This window comes from Mobula hypostoma, chromosome 12, assembly GCF_963921235.1.
Source record: "Mobula hypostoma chromosome 12, sMobHyp1.1, whole genome shotgun sequence".
Taxonomy (NCBI): domain Eukaryota; kingdom Metazoa; phylum Chordata; class Chondrichthyes; order Myliobatiformes; family Myliobatidae; genus Mobula; species Mobula hypostoma.
Genome location: NC_086108.1, coordinates 112,967,250 through 112,982,951, shown reverse-complemented (window position 1 = coordinate 112,982,951; position 15,702 = coordinate 112,967,250). Strand labels below are relative to the sequence as shown.

Genomic DNA, 15,702 nt, shown 5'->3' with positions numbered 1-15,702 from the left:
TCTAAGCGGACAAGAGAACGAGGTATCACACGAGAATAAACCAACAAACTGGCAACCTGTGATAGAGAAGCCACCGTACTTATCTCACAGTCTCTGATGAAAACCAGGTGGACTGTAATTAGGTAAACTAGCAGCAATTGGAAATCTAATGACTGAAATTAGGGCATAATCAGGGAGAAAGGAGCGTCAAACAAAAGCTGAAAATATGGAGGCTTTATGTCGGAAAACTAACCTTGATGGTGTGCAAGGTGTCCCTTTCAGCATGGGAGAATTAAGAAAGGCACTAGATAAAACAGGAAAGACTGCGCCAGGTAAAGATGAAATGTGTTACAGTATGATAAAACACTTGAGTGAAGGAAGTCTGGAGAAACTTCTGCTTCTGTATAACAAAGTCTGGGATGAAGGGAGAATACCAGGGAGCTGGAGAGAGGCAATAATTATTCCAATAAGGAAACCTGGGAAAGATGCCAGCAGGCCAGAAAACTACAGGCCAATTGCCTTGACGTCACATGTATGTAAACTTATGGAACGTATGATAAATGAGAGGTTAGTGTACTTCTTGTAAAGTAGAGGTATGGTGGCTATGTATCAAAGCGGGTTCAGGAAAGGAAGGAATACTATGCACCCAGTGTTGTGTCTAGAGGATGAAATAAGAAAATCTCAAGTAAATAAAGAGACAGTGGTTGCAGTTTTTTTTTGATGTTGAGAAAGCTTGTGATATGTTATGGAAAGAGGGGCTCCTAATCAAGCTACATTTAATGGGAATTGGGGGGGCTATGTTCAATTGGCTTAAGGACTTTTTAAACGGGAGAACTATTCAGGTGAAGATAGGATCAGAGCTATCAAGCCAGTATGTTGTAGAAAACGGGACGCCTCAGGGGAGTGTAGTGAGTCCAACTTTATTCTCCATTTTGATAAATGATATATTCGTAAATATTCCAATGGAAGTGGGAAGGTCATTGTTTGCAGATGATGGGGCTTTGTGGAAAAGAGGGAGAAATATTGAACATGTCGTTACAAAAATGCAAGGTGGAATTTAATCAAGTTGAAGAGTGGGGGACAAAGTGGGGTGTTAAATTTTCAGTGGAGAAGACAAAAGCCATGTTCTTTACAAGGAAAAGGTTCAGGGGACTTAATTTGAATCTGTATGGGAGTAACCTGGAAAGAGTTGAAAGTTTTTGGTTTTTGGGAGTGCACTTTGACCTGAAATTAATATGGAGAGAACATGTTAGATATGTAGTTAGTAAATGTAAAAATGTGATAAATGTCAGGAGGTGTCTTGCTGGATTGGAATGGGGTGCTGATTTTGCATCACTGAAGTATATTTATGTAGCATTAATAAGATCAAGATTAGACTATGGAAGTATTGTATATGGGTCAGCAGCAAAATCTGTGCTGGCAGAACTGGATATCGTGCAAGCTCGGGCTCTAAGGGTGTGCTTGGAAGCAGTTAGAACTTTCCCAGTGTGTGCACTCCAAGTTGAAGCAAATGAAATGCCACTGGGGCTGCGGCGTAAACAGCTGGAGGACAATTACTGGATTAACTTAAGGGGGCATGGTGATAGCCATCCTACAAAAAGGGTGTTGCAGACATGCTGGGAGAAGGAGAGGTCACAAAAAGAAAGTTTTGGCTGGACAGGAGAGCAAACAGCAAAAGATATGGGTATATACAATAAAGAGTTTTGTCCAAGTGTGGTGTGGCCTGTCAGACCTTTCTGGGTATTAGAAAATCCCTCTGTAGATTTGGAATTGCTTAAGATTAAGCACAGTAATAAGACGGCTGATATACTCAGTGAATATCATAGTTATAGGGAATGTAAATATAAAGGCATACAGATTTTTACTGATGGATCAAAGGATCCAGAAACAGGTGAAACAGGGTCTGCAATTGTACCAAGTTATCGAGTGGAAATTAGCAAGAGAGCACCTGATTGCTTGAGTGTATATGCAGTTGAAATGTTTGCCATATTGTTAGCACTAGAATGGAGTGAGCAGGTTGATTGTAATAATATTGTGATATGTAGCGATTCTGTGGCGGCCCTTGCGAGCATTAAGGCGGGTACAGCTAGAGGCAACCAGGATCTGCTTTATGAAATCCTGTTTGTAAATTCAAGACTGGCTAGACCAGGCAAAAATATCGCACTCATGTGGGTTCCAGCACATTTGGGTATTATGGGAAATGAGACAGCAGATAGGCTGGCAAAAGCAGCAGTCAAAAAAGGATCTATAGAGGTCAATATTAAACTATCAAAATCAGAGGGGAAGAGCATAGTGTGGAGAAGGATACATCAACAGTGGCAGCAGCATTGGGATAGAGCAATAAAAGGAAGACATTTACATTCAATTCAGAACAGAGTAGATATGGGAAGAAGTAGGGGAGTAAAGCGGAAGGAGCAAGTAATTATAAGTGGACTGAGAATTGGGCACAGCAACCTTAATGGCACTCTGGCCATCATAAACTTCCAACAGGTTTTTGCGATCTATGTCAAGAGACTGAAACAGTGGAGCATATCCTTATTTCATGCCGGAAATTTGCACAGGAAAGGCAACAAATCTTACAACAATTACGCAAAATAGGACTGGTAGAGAACGGCGTTAAAGGTTTATTGGAGTGTGGGGAGAGTGATCGGGGAGGAAATGGTTGTTTAGTTTTTTAAGGACAACGGGACTGGAAAGATGGCTTTAAAGTGAATGGACAATGAGGGACAATAAATCCTGAAGATGGCAGTAATGCAACAGTGTGGATGCCAACTGCCGTAAAAACCCGAGGAAGAAGAAGAAGGAGCGTCAAAGGGGAACAGCCAGATGAAACCATGACACAGAAAGCAGAATTATTACAGTTAAAAAGAAAGTATAGTTCAGGTAGACAATAAGGTGTGATCCCATAACGAGGTCAAAAGTCCATTTTATCATCATAGGGGACTGTTCAATCGTCCGATAACAGTGATGCAGAAGCTGTCCGTGAGCTTGGTGGTACATGTCTTCCGGCTTTTGTACCTTCTACCTAATGGGAGTGGGAGAATCCCAATAACCACAGCCTCTGCCCCAAACGACCAAAGAGCTGGTAGCTTTACGGAAGCCACACAACGTGGACAGCTGTGGGTGTGTGGCGGGGTAACAGAGCGAGAGCTGAATGTGTGGACAGTCACAAAAGTGTGTATCAGCTGGGAACCCACACTGTGTGTTGCTTTTGACAGGGTCCAGTTGGAGAGGTCGGTTTTAAAGGAATTCGTGGTCCCAAGGGCCCGACGGGATTATTCGTAAGTAAACTTTTTGGCCTGTTTGAAGCTTCTGTTGTGTCAGGTCACCTGTCACCCACCCAGCTGTATTGCTTTTACTGTGAATGTGCTCTGTGCCACACCATCAGTAGCACCAAGCACAATGTAACAGAGGCTTATAGCACGGAAACAGCCCCTTCCGGCCGCCAAGCCCATGCTAACCATCAACTGCCCATTAATACACTTTCTGTGTTATTCCCTCCATATTCCCATCAACTCCCCGCAGTGAAATACTGGGAAGGTGGAGCCAATGTTACGAGCAGAGCAGCTGTGAACTCACCAACCTGGCACAGACAGGATGTCCCAAGTGGCCAGTTCTTGATCGCACTTTGTACCTGTGTCGATGTGTTTGTGTTGAGAGCCTGTGCAATCGGTTTATGTTCTTCTGTTAATGCTGATTTCTTTTCTGTTGTGAACAGGGTAATCCCGGACTGATTGGACCAGCTGGAATCACTGGTCCGGCTGGGACACCTGTAAGTATCCACAGAAACAACTTTGGCAACACCTGCCAGATCAATCTTACTACACGCCAGCCAGACGTGGCATTGGCATCACCTCCCACACCGACCTTACTACACGTCAGCCAGACGTGGCATTGGCATAACCTCCCACATTGACCTTACTACACGCCAGCCAGACATGGCATTGGCATCACCTCCCACATTGACCTTACTACACGTCAGCCAGACGTGGCATTGGCATAACCTCCCACATTGACCTTACTACACGCCAGCCAGACGTGGCATTGGCATCACCTCCCACACCGACCTTACTGCACGTCAGCCAGACATGGCATTGGCATCACCTCCCACACCGACCTTACTACACGTCAGCCAGACATGGCATTGGCATCACCTCCCACACCGACCTTACTGCACGTCAGCCAGACATGGCATTGACATCACCTCCCACACCAACCTTACTACACATCAGCCAGACGTGGCATTGGCATCACCTCCCACATTGTCCTTACTACACATCAGCCAGACATGGCATTGGCATCACCTCCCACAGCAATCTTACTACACGTCGGCCAGACGTGGCATTGGCATCACCTCCCACACTGTCCTTTCTACACGCCAGCCAGACGTGGCATTGGCATCACCTCCCACACCGACCTTACTACATGCCAGCCAGACGTGGCATTGACATCACCTCCCACACCGACCTTACTACATGCCAGCCAGACATGGCATTGACATCACCTCCCACAGCAATCTTACTACACGTCGGCCAGACGTGGCATTGGCATCACCTCCCACATTGACCTTACTACATGCCAGCCAGACATGGCATTGACATCACCTCCCACACCGACCTTACTACACGTCAGCCAGACATGCACAACACACTTCTGTCCTCCACATTATTCTGTGTTCCATGTCATTCCTTGCGTTAGCCAGGCTCTTAAACAGTCGATACGGCATCAAAGGTTACAGGGAGAAGGCCAGGAACTGGGGTTGTGGAGGAGATAGGAAAAAGGATCAGCCACGATTGAATGGTGGAGCAGACTCGATGGGCCAGTTGGCCTAATACTGCTCCTATGTCTTATGATCTTAAACAGTGTATTTTATCCAAGAACAGTCCATAACTTTGGCAGTGGGTCACAAGACCGGCATATCAGAGAGGAAACAGGACTGACCGACCATGCCATTCCCTTTGCAATCTTCACTCATATCTCTGCCCAAACCCAGCTAGTGTGTGTGTGTGAGAGACTCTCTGTATGTGTGTATGTGTGTGTGAGACTCTCTGTATGCATGTGTGTGTGTGTGTGTGTGACTCTCTGTACACGTGTGTGTGTGTGTGTGTGTGACTGTATGCTTATGTATGTGTGTGTGTGTGTGTGTGTGTGTGACAGACTCTCTGTATGCTTGTGTATGCATGTGTGTGTGTGTGTACACACATGAGAAAGAGAGAAAAACTGTATGTGTGGATCTAAGAATAGACTGATTACACCTTGTGAAAAGACAGTAAACATCTGTGTCTCTCATAATCTCATACACCTCGATCAGATCTCCCATCAACCTCCACCGTTCCAAAGAAAACAACTAAGTTTGTCCAGCCTCTCCTTATGGCTCATTCCTATAATCCCAGTAAACCTCACACCATGTCCACAGCTCCCACATCCATCCTGTAATCGCCTGACCAGAACTGTATGCAATACTCCAAGTGCCGCCTAACTATAGCTTCATAAAGCTATAGCATAACTTCCCGACTCTTGCACTCAGTTCCTTGACTAATGAAGGCAGACATACTCTGTGCCTCCTTTACCATCACACCTACCTGTGTAGCCACTTCTCATTTCTCATGTCACAGGGAAAACGGTTGACTGGGTCATCCCCAGCAGTGACCCATTCGGCATAATCCAAGGGCAAGCACTCAGTCACCTTATTACAGAGTGGGAGAATGTTGCCTGGAATGGAGAGCACGTGACCTTGTACTGGGGAGCAGGCCTGGTCAGGTGATCAAAGTTTCAGGAGGGAGCAGTGATCACAATTTCTTCGTGGTGGGAATTTGCAGATTGGGCATCATGGTAGCTTGGTGATTAGTACAACACTGTTACAGCTCAGGTCCGCTGTAAGGAGTCTGTATGTCCTTCACGTAGACTGCGTGGGTTTCCCCCAGACGCTCCACTTTCCTCCCACAGTCCAAAGACGTACTGGGTAGGTTAATTGGTTGTCCCGTGATTAGGTTAGGGTTAATCGGGGTTGTGGTGTTTCTGGTTCGAAAGGCCAGAGGGGCACACTCTACGCCATATCACTAAATAAATAAATTGGGCTTGTTTTCTCTGGAGCACAGAAGGCTTGGGGGGTGGGGAGGGGTGACATGATAGAAGTTTCTAGAATTATGAGAGGCATATAATCAGAATCTATTTCCTAGGGTGGAAACATCAAATACCAGAGGCATAGTTTAAAGGAGATGTGCAGGGCAAGTTTTTTGATACAAGGTGGGGTGGGGTGGTGGAGGCAGACACAACAATGGTGTTTTAGAGGCATGTGGACAGGCACATGACCATGATCATGTGCAGGCCAATAAGATTAATTTGATCAAGCATTCCTCATATTCCACCTGGGTAGCCTCCAACCTGATGACATGAACATTAATTTCTCAAACTTCCCCGCTCCCCCCTTCTCTCTTTCCTTTCCTCATCTGGTTCCCCTCTTACCCCTTCTCTTCTCCTTACCTGCCTATCACCTCCCTCTGGTTCCCCTTCTCCTTCCCTTTCTATCATGGTCCACTGTCAACTTCTGTCAGACTTTTTCTTCAGCCCTTTACCTCTTCCACCTACCCACCTCCCAGTCTCTATTTCATTCCCTCTTAACCATCTGCCATTTTGTACTGTCCTCCCCCATCTCCCCACACTTTCTTATTCTGGCATCTTCCCCCCTTCCTTTCCAGTCCTGATGAAGTATCCTGGCCAGAAAGTAGAATCTTTATCCCCCTCCCTACATCCTGCCTGACCTGCCGAGCTTCTCCACCATTTTGTGTGTGTTGCTCTGCATTCCCAGCATCTGCAGAACCTTGTAGGTTTATAGATTTAATTTAATTTGGCATCGTAGTCAACACAAGCATTATCCACTATCGTACTGTCTACTATGTTCTCCGTTCTGTCTCTTAAGTATCTCACATTCCAGTTAAAATTATTTTCAATTTAGCTTTTTTTTTATATTTTTCCCACAGGGTCCCAAAGGCGTAAAGGGAAGCAGAGGCGGACTGGTAAAAACCTTATTTAAAATTGCACACTGAATTCACACCAGTACGGAATTCTGGAAACATATGAATATTATGATAGAGTGAGGTGCAGAAGGCTGACACACTGGCTATTTGACGGTCTTTTGTGTGTGATTTTTTAGTGATGTTACAGTGTTCGCTGAGCTTGTTAATTAGGTTGCAGGCACTTCATCAGTCGAGGTGACATCCTCAGTGCACAGTTGTCGGTGTTTCTCTCTGGAAATGCTGGCATTTATATAGCCCCCTCCCCACCCCCATTCATTTTCCTTGGTCCTGATTGGCTACCCCTTCAGTTGATCTTTGAATTCTATTGGCTCGTGTTCCTTTGGCTCTTAGCCGTTCTGTTGTGTTTCTTGGTTTTGTGGCTGCCTGCAAGAAGACGAATGTCAAGGTTGTATGTAGTACACATACTTTGGTGATAAATGTATTAAATAAGTAGCGCGGAAAGAGAAAAACAGTGTGGTAGTGTACATGGAGTCATTGTCCATTCAGGAACCTGATGGTGATGGGGAAGGAACTGTTGCTGAATCGTTGAGTGTGGTTTTTCAGGCTCCTGTAGCTCCTTCCTGACGGTAACAATGAGAAGAGGGCATGTCCTAGCTGATAGGGGTCCTTAATGATGGATGCTGCCCTTTTGGAGCATGGAGGTGTCCTGGATGCTGGGGAGGCTGGTTCCCAGGATGGAGCTGGCTGAGGTTACAACTCTCTGCAGCTTATTTCAGTCCTGTGTAGTGGCCCCCACCCCTCCATACCAGATGGTGGTGCAGCCTGTTAGAATGCTCTCCACAGTACCTCTATGGAAATTTGTGAATGTCTTTGGTGACTTACCAAATCTCCTCAAACTCCTGATGAAATATAGCCACTGTTGTGACTTCTTTCTAACTCCATCAATATGTTGGGCCCAGGACACTGCCTCATACACCTCCAAGCTCTGTCCTTCCACGTACCTATCAAAGTGCTTCTTAAATGATACTATTGTATCTGCCTCAATCATTTTCTTTGACAGCTTGCTCCATATACTCACTGTCCTCTGTGTGGAAAAAGTTGCCCCTCAGTTCTCTTTTAAATCTTATCCCTCTCATCCTAAAACCACACGCATGAGTTTTGGACTCCCCTACCCTGGGGAAAAGTCTGTTACCATTCACCACATCTATGCCCCTTTTTGGCACCCTCTCCAGTTGAACCACAGCTCTCTGGGTGACCAAAACTGAAAGTAGATTGTCCACACCTCCTCATAGCATGGTCCTTGATTAAAGTTCGAAGATACAGGGTTCAATACAAGTTAAAATAATAACCTTTGCTGGTGAACTTTCTGCTGGTGTTTTGATGGAGTGACAGTCTAGGGGTTCATGGCTGCCGCTCTAGACCCTACGTTTGGGAACTGCTCCATGTTGACAGGCATCCGTCAGCTCTGCACTTCCCTAGACCCCAGCCTGTTACCCATCTGGTCCCAGGAAGCAATTGTTAGTCAAAGTAACCTCAGTAAGTGTCTTTAATTAATGCTCTCAACATTCTGTGAAAACATGGGGAAGTTATCTTTCTACAGTCATAGAAACTTTGAATCACAGAGCACTGCAGCTCTGAAATAGGCCCTTCAGCCCATCTAGTCCATGTTGACCTGATCTTCTGTCTAGTCCCACATACCTTTTCCCAGACCATATTCCCCCACCAAACCTCTTCCAACCATGTACTTGCCCAAGCTCCTCTAAAGTGTTACATTTGAACCTCTGTCTATCACTCTGACCGGCAGTTCGGTTCCCCATTAGAGACTGATTCAGAAAGAATTGAGGTGTGGGATCCAAGGAGACCAAGGAACCCCCTCAGGTTCCCTTTAACATTTCACCTTTCACCCTTAACCTATGACCTCTATTTCTAGTCTCACCCAACCTCATACCCATCATAATCTTGTCCATAAAGGTTCTCAGTCATTGTATAATCAGGCAGTCGTAAATCACAGCAACTGGACTTGCTGTGTTGTCTAGGAGACGTTTTGTCACTCATCCAAGAGACTTCTTCCGTTCTGATCCATGGTGGGTAGTTTTCCGGTTTATAAACTCTGTGAGTTGTTCAAAGGTATAGCAATCAGCTGGGGATCGTTAAGAGTCGTAGAGGGTCATTAGTCTTACGTTTGCATGAATGGAGATGTGAACTGTTGTGGAGACGCCGGGGTGGAGATGTTAGGACTGTATTGTAATTAGCTGATAGGTGGTGTTGTTCCCCACCCTTCTGTTCAGCGATGGGTTTTCCAGTTTGACAAAGAGCAAAGCAGATGGAAAAACATAGTCATCCCATATGTTGCTGGAGTTCTGCTGGATTTTCAAACCTATGAGCACACTCAGACAGAAACTCACCCACCCCACGGATCCTACCGTTATGGGCGGCCGTCGATCCCAGGGGATCACAGGTGGTCTGGGTTAAGCAGTGTCTGCTGTGACTGTGGAGTTCAATGCAGAGTGACAGTCCTTGCCACACTGTACAGCAGAAAGCTGAGACAGCTCTGACGTCTCGGGCAGCTTGGGCACAGAGCTTTCGACGGCTCTCTTTTCCTCTGCTTGCCGCATCAGAGTGTTCTTGGACCTCAAGAGACCCTTCTTCACCTCCTGCTTCCAGGCACACCTGTCTGAGGTGAGCGACTGCCACGTGTTGCTGCTATACCAAGGGCCTTGAGTTCGCGCTTGCAGGTGTCCTTGTAGCGCAGCTGGGGTCTTCCTGTTGGCCGCTTTCCGGACACCAGCTCCCCAAGAAGAAGCTCTCTCGATATGCATCCGTCTGCCACGCGCAGGTTGTGGCCTAGCCCTCACCAGTGAATACTGTTTCAGGAAGGTGAACATGGAGGTGGTGCCTGCTCCCTCGAGCACTGTGTTGTTGGTAACCTTGCCCTCCCAGCTGATACCAAGTACGCGTCTGAGGCAGCACATACAGAAAGCGTTGAGTCACTGCTCTCGATTTGTGCGCAGGGTCCAAGTTTGGCTGGCGTAGAGGAAAGTGCTCAGCACACAGGCTGTGTACACCTGCACCTTGGTGTTCATGGCCAGTCTGTTGTTGGCCCTGACTCTCTTAGTCAACCTCGAGAAGGTTGTGGCTGCTTTTCCAATGTGCTTGTTGACCTCACGTTCAAGTGACTGATTATCTGAGATCGTGGAGTTCAGCTATGTGGTTTTGTGAACACCCAAACATAAACAGAGCAATATTGTAAATGCTATCCAATGCAATGAGAACCGCACAGATTTGTATATCAGTGAGACAAAACAACCACAAACAGATGGCCCAACATAGGAGGGCTTACACCTCAGGTCAAGACCCAGCTGTATATCTACACCTAAAGGACAAGAGCTGGTTGTGGTTTACAGGAGGAATGGAGACGGACTAACCCCTATTGACATCAATGGATCTGGGGTTGAGAGGGTAAACAGCTTTATGTTCCTCGGTATCTACATCACCGAGGACCTCACGTGGTCTGTACACAACAGCGCTTCTTTCATCTCAGACGGTTGAAGAAGTTTGGTATGGGCGCCCAAATCCTAAGAAATTTCTACAGGGACACAATTGAGAGCATCTTGACTGGCTGCATCACTGCCTGGTATGGGAACTGTACCTCCCTTAATCGCAGCATTCTGCAGAGAGTGGTGCAGACAGTCCAGCGCATCTGTAGATGTAAACTTCCCATGATTCAGGACATTAACAAAGACAGGTGTGTAGAAAGGGCCTGTAGGATCATTGGGGACCAAAGACACCCCAACCACAATCTATTCCAGCCGTTACCATCTGGGAAGCGATACTGCAGCATAAAAGCCAGGACGGCTTCTTCCACAAGGCCATCAAGCTGATTAACTCACGCTGATTTGAATGTATTCTATGTTACATTGACAGTTCTATTTATTATAAATTACACTACTATTGTTGCACATTTAGACAGAGATGTAACGTAACAATTTTTACTCTTCATATGTGAAGGATGTAAGAAATAAAGTCAATTCAATTCAAGAGAAACTCCTTTGATGATAACACATCCTTTGGACAGGGAGGACAGGTGTTTTGAAAGAAGGGTTAAAGAGGCCATCTTTGTCAAGCTGGAAAACCCATCCCTGAACAGAGGGGATGGGGTATGCGCTACTTACAATACAGTCCTAACATCTCTACCCTGGCGTCTCCACAACAGTTCACACCTCCATTCATGCAACGATAAGACTAATGACACTCTCATTACCTTTAAGACTCTTTAACGACCCGCATGTGATTGATATACCTTTAAACAACTAAGGCTATGTCCTCACTACGCCGGATAATTTTGAAAACAAAGCTTTTTCTCTTCGTTTTGACTCTCTGTCCACACTAAACCGACGTTTTCATCCCCCGAAACGGAGATTTTCAGAAACAGTCTCCAGAGTGAATAAATCTGAAAATGCCTAATATCCGTTGCAGTGTGGACGGGGTAAGCGGAGCTTTTTAAAACCGCTGTCATGACGTGCCGGAACAAATGACGACAGCACAGCATTTCATTGTTTTCTTCTTATTATTATTATTACTTTATTGTCGCCAAACAATTGATACTAGAGCGTACAATCACAGCGATATTTGATTCTGCGCTTCGCAAGCCTAACAATTTCAGAACAGACAGCAACGAGACTGAAGCCAGAAGGGTTAGAAATGTCCATTTCCGACACCTCCCTCCCCTTTCTAGATCTTTCTGTCTCTGTCTCTGGAGACAGCTTATCCACTGATGTCTACTATAAGCCTACTGACTCTCACAGCTATCTGGACTATTCCTCTTCTCACCCTGTCTCTTGCAAAAACGCCATCCCCTTCTCGCAATTCCTCCGTCTCCGCCGCATCTGCTCTCAGGATGAGGCTTTTCATTCTAGGACGAGGGAGATGTCTTCCTTTTTTAAAGAAAGGGGCTTCCCTTCCTCCACTATCAACTCTGCTCTTAAACGCATCTCCCCCATTTCACGTACAGCTGCTCTCACTCCATCCTCCCACCACCCCACTAGGAATAGGGTTCCCCTGGTCCTCACCTACCACCCCACCAGCCTCCGGGTCCAACATATTATTCTCCGTAACTTCCGCCACCTCCAACGGGATCCCACCACTAAGCACATCTTTCCCTCCCCCCTCTCTCTCTGCATTCCGCAGGGATCGCTCCCTACACAACTCCCTTGTCCATTCGTCCCCCCCATCCCTCCCCACTGATCTCCCTCCTGGCACTTATCCGTGTAAGCGGAACAAGTGCTACACATGCCCTTACACTTCCTCCCTTACCACCATTCAGGGCCCCAAACAGTCCTTCCAGGTGAGGCATCACTTCACCTGTGAGTCGACTGGGGTGATATACTGCGTCCGGTGCTCCCGATGTGGCCTTTTATATATTGGTGAGACCCGACGCAGGCTGGGAGACCGCTTTGCTGAACATCTACGCTCTGTCCGCCAGAGAAAGCAGGATCTCCCAGTGGCCACACATTTTAATTCCACATCCCATTCCCATTCTGACATGTCTATCCACGGCCTCCTCTACTGTAAAGATGAAGCCACACTCAGGTTGGAGGAACAACACCTTATATTCCGTCTGGGTAGCCTCCAACCTGATGGCATGAACATCTACTTCTCTAACTTCCGCTAAGGCCCCACCTCCCCCTCGTACCCCATCTGTTACTCATTTTTATGCACACATTCTTTCTCTCACTCTCCTTTTTCTCCCTCTGTCCCTCTGAATATACCCCTTGCCCATCCTCTGGCTCCCCCCCGCCACCCTCCTTGTCTTTCTTCCCGGACCTCCTGTCCCATGATCCTCTCGTATCCCCTTTTGCCTATCACCTGTCCAGCTCTCGGCTCTATCCCTCCCCCTCCTGTCTTCTCCTATCATTTTGGATCTCCCCCTCCCCCTCCAACTTTCAAATCCCTTACTCACTCTTCCTTCAGTTAGTCCTGACGAAGGGTCTCGGCCTGAAACGTCGACTGCACCTCTTCCTATAGATGCTGCCTGGCCTGCTGCGTTCACCAGCAACTTTGATGTGTGTTGCTTGAAATTCCAGCATCTGCAGAATTCCTGTTGTTAGGGTTAGAAATGTACTCACCAAATACTTTGACCCATAGCTTACTGAATAAATAAGTTTACTCACTTTACCCTGTTTTCTGTCCTTGCTTGTATGAAGGTGGTTTACCTATTTATGCAAGTACTTCTCTGACAATAGATGTGTAACAGCCTAATGTAACATGGTATGGAAATACAAGATAATACTGATGTAGACATGTTTTATACATTTAACAAGGTGCTTTATTAATGCAACAGAGTTAGTCAGTTTTTCAATGTTCATCGTCAGCCAGGTCATACTGTCCGTGGACTCCCTGTCGGTTGCCTCCATACGCTCCAGTATTTGTTTTTTTTTTGTTTTAAGTCCTCCTGCGCGAGAGCCAAGAGCAATTGCTTTTAAGTTTTTCTACTCTGTAACTGGACAAATGCGCACCAGGTATATCGTTTCCTCTTCACTTGTTTTCTGTATGTCCTGCACATGCCCAGTAGAGGAGATTCACCCAAATATCCGTGTTGGTCTGGACAGAGATATTTTGAGAAACGCTTAGTGTGTACGCCTGTTGTTTTTACTCGAAACCGGCGTTTTCAAAATTATCTGGCATAGTGTGGACGTAGCCTCAGAGTTTATAAACCAGAAAACTACCCACCATGGATCAGAACTGAAGAAGCCTCTCGGATGAGTGGCAAAACGTCTTCTAGACAACACAGCAGGTCTAGTTGCCGTGATTTATTACTGCTTGACAGCCTCATAATCTTGTAACGTTCATTCATTATGTGCTATGTGGAATTTTGTAGATGATCATAGTTTTTCCATGTTCTTGGCAAATGTTTCTACAGAAGTGGTTTGCCTTTGCCTTCTTGTGGGCAGTGACTTTACGAGAACAGTTATGGTGAAGAGCATGATCGCCCATATCATACGACATGGCACGTGATGATGATGACTGAAATGATCTGTATGAACGATACGCAAGTCAAGCCTTTCACTGTTCCTCCGTACATGTGACAATAATTAACCAATTCCTATTCCAGATCCACACTCTGGGGACAATTTACAGCAGCCAGTTAACCTCATGCAGTTAGAATGTGGGAGGAAACCGGGGCTCTTGGGGGAAACCCACGTGGCCACAGGGAGAACGTGCAAACTCCTTACAGAATGCAGCTGAATTGAACCCATGTCACTGCCACTGTAACAGTGTTCTGTTAACCTTTACACTAACGTATGCCTGCCGTGTACACAGGCTGATGAGACTAACTGGAATCACAATCAGGACCAGGTTTTTTATCACTGACATAGGTCAGGAAATTTGTTGTTTTGTAGCAGCAGTACACCGAAAATAATAATTTACAATAAGAAATATAAATAAAATAAATAGTGCAAAAATAGTGAGGTAGAGCTTATGGGTTCATTGTCCATTCAGAAGTCTATGGCAGAGGGGAAGAAGCTGTTCCTGAAGTGTTGAGTGTGTGTCTTCAGGCTCCTGTACTTTTTCCTTGATGGTAGCAATGAGAAGTGGGCATGACCTGGGTGATGAGGTTCCTTGGTGATGGGTGCTGCCTTCTGAGAGTGCCCTCACTGCTGGGGAGGCCAGTGCCCATGATGGAGCCGGTGGAGTTCACAACTTTCTGCAGCTTTTTCCGGTCCTGTGCAGTGGCCCCTCCGTACCAGATGGTGATGCAACTAATCAGAATGCTCTCCATGCTACATCTGTAGAAATTTGCTTGAGTCTTTGGTGAGGTGATGAATCTCACAAATGGTAAGGACGAGCTGGGCCAAAAGGCCTGTTTCTGTTCTCTGTGACTCTATGACTCCAAATGTAAAAGGTCAATGAATTATGAAGTGGATTGACAGCCCAGTGAATTAATTCACATCCCTACATGAATTTCCACTGCGGTTGGGTGGCACTGCAATTAGAGGTCATGGGTTAAGGGCGAAAGGTGAAGAGTTTGGGGAAACTTCTTCACTCAGAGGGTGATGAGAGTGTGGAACGAGCTACTTGAACAACATTTAAGAGAAGTTTGGATGGTAGGGGTATGGAGGGCAATTGGCTGGGTGCAGGTCGACGGGAGTATGCAGTTGAAATGGATTGACACACACTAGATGGGCCAAGGGGCCTGTTTCTGTGCAGTACTTTTCTGTGACTCTATGACAAATGTCTCCTGCTGACACTGTATAATGAGAGCCCTCATAAAATCTCCAAATTAAGCTAAACTAATAATTGAGTTCCCAGAACACTTTGCACAAACTCTGGACATCCAACAACATGTTCCAGCCAATAATGTACATTCTGAAGGCAGCCACACATGTGCAGGAGGAAATGTGGTCCCTTCTTGGGGCACCATGGTAGTGTAACGGTTAATACAATGCTATTACAGCTCAGGACATCGGAGTTTGGAGTTCAAATCCGGCACCGTCTGTAAGGAGTTTGTATGTCCTCCCAGTGAACACGATGATTTCCTCCTGGAGCTCTGGTTTCCTCCCACAGTCCAAGGTGTACCAGTTAGCAGGTTAATTGATCATTGTAAACGGTCCTGTGATTAGGCTGGGGTTAAATCGGTGGTTGCTGGGTGGCAGGGCTCGAAGGGCTGGAAGAGCCTGGTCCGCACTATATCTCTAAATTAATAAACCTGAGAGTCTGTTTGGAAATCTCTGTGACATTGAGGGAG

General features: G+C 46.2%; 1 protein-coding gene across 1 annotated transcript in view; it reads left to right on the top strand.

Moving 5' to 3' along the window:
• The window catches only part of LOC134355274 (collagen alpha-1(XXIV) chain-like), a 530,134-nt gene that overhangs the window by 468,072 nt on the left and 46,360 nt on the right, over positions 1 to 15,702 (top strand). Inside the window, exons 51-53 of the mRNA XM_063065074.1 lie at positions 3,198 to 3,260; positions 3,698 to 3,751; positions 6,960 to 6,995. Of these exons, the coding sequence (XP_062921144.1) occupies positions 3,198 to 3,260; positions 3,698 to 3,751; positions 6,960 to 6,995 (153 nt within the window). The remainder of the gene's footprint in view (positions 1 to 3,197; positions 3,261 to 3,697; positions 3,752 to 6,959; positions 6,996 to 15,702) is intronic.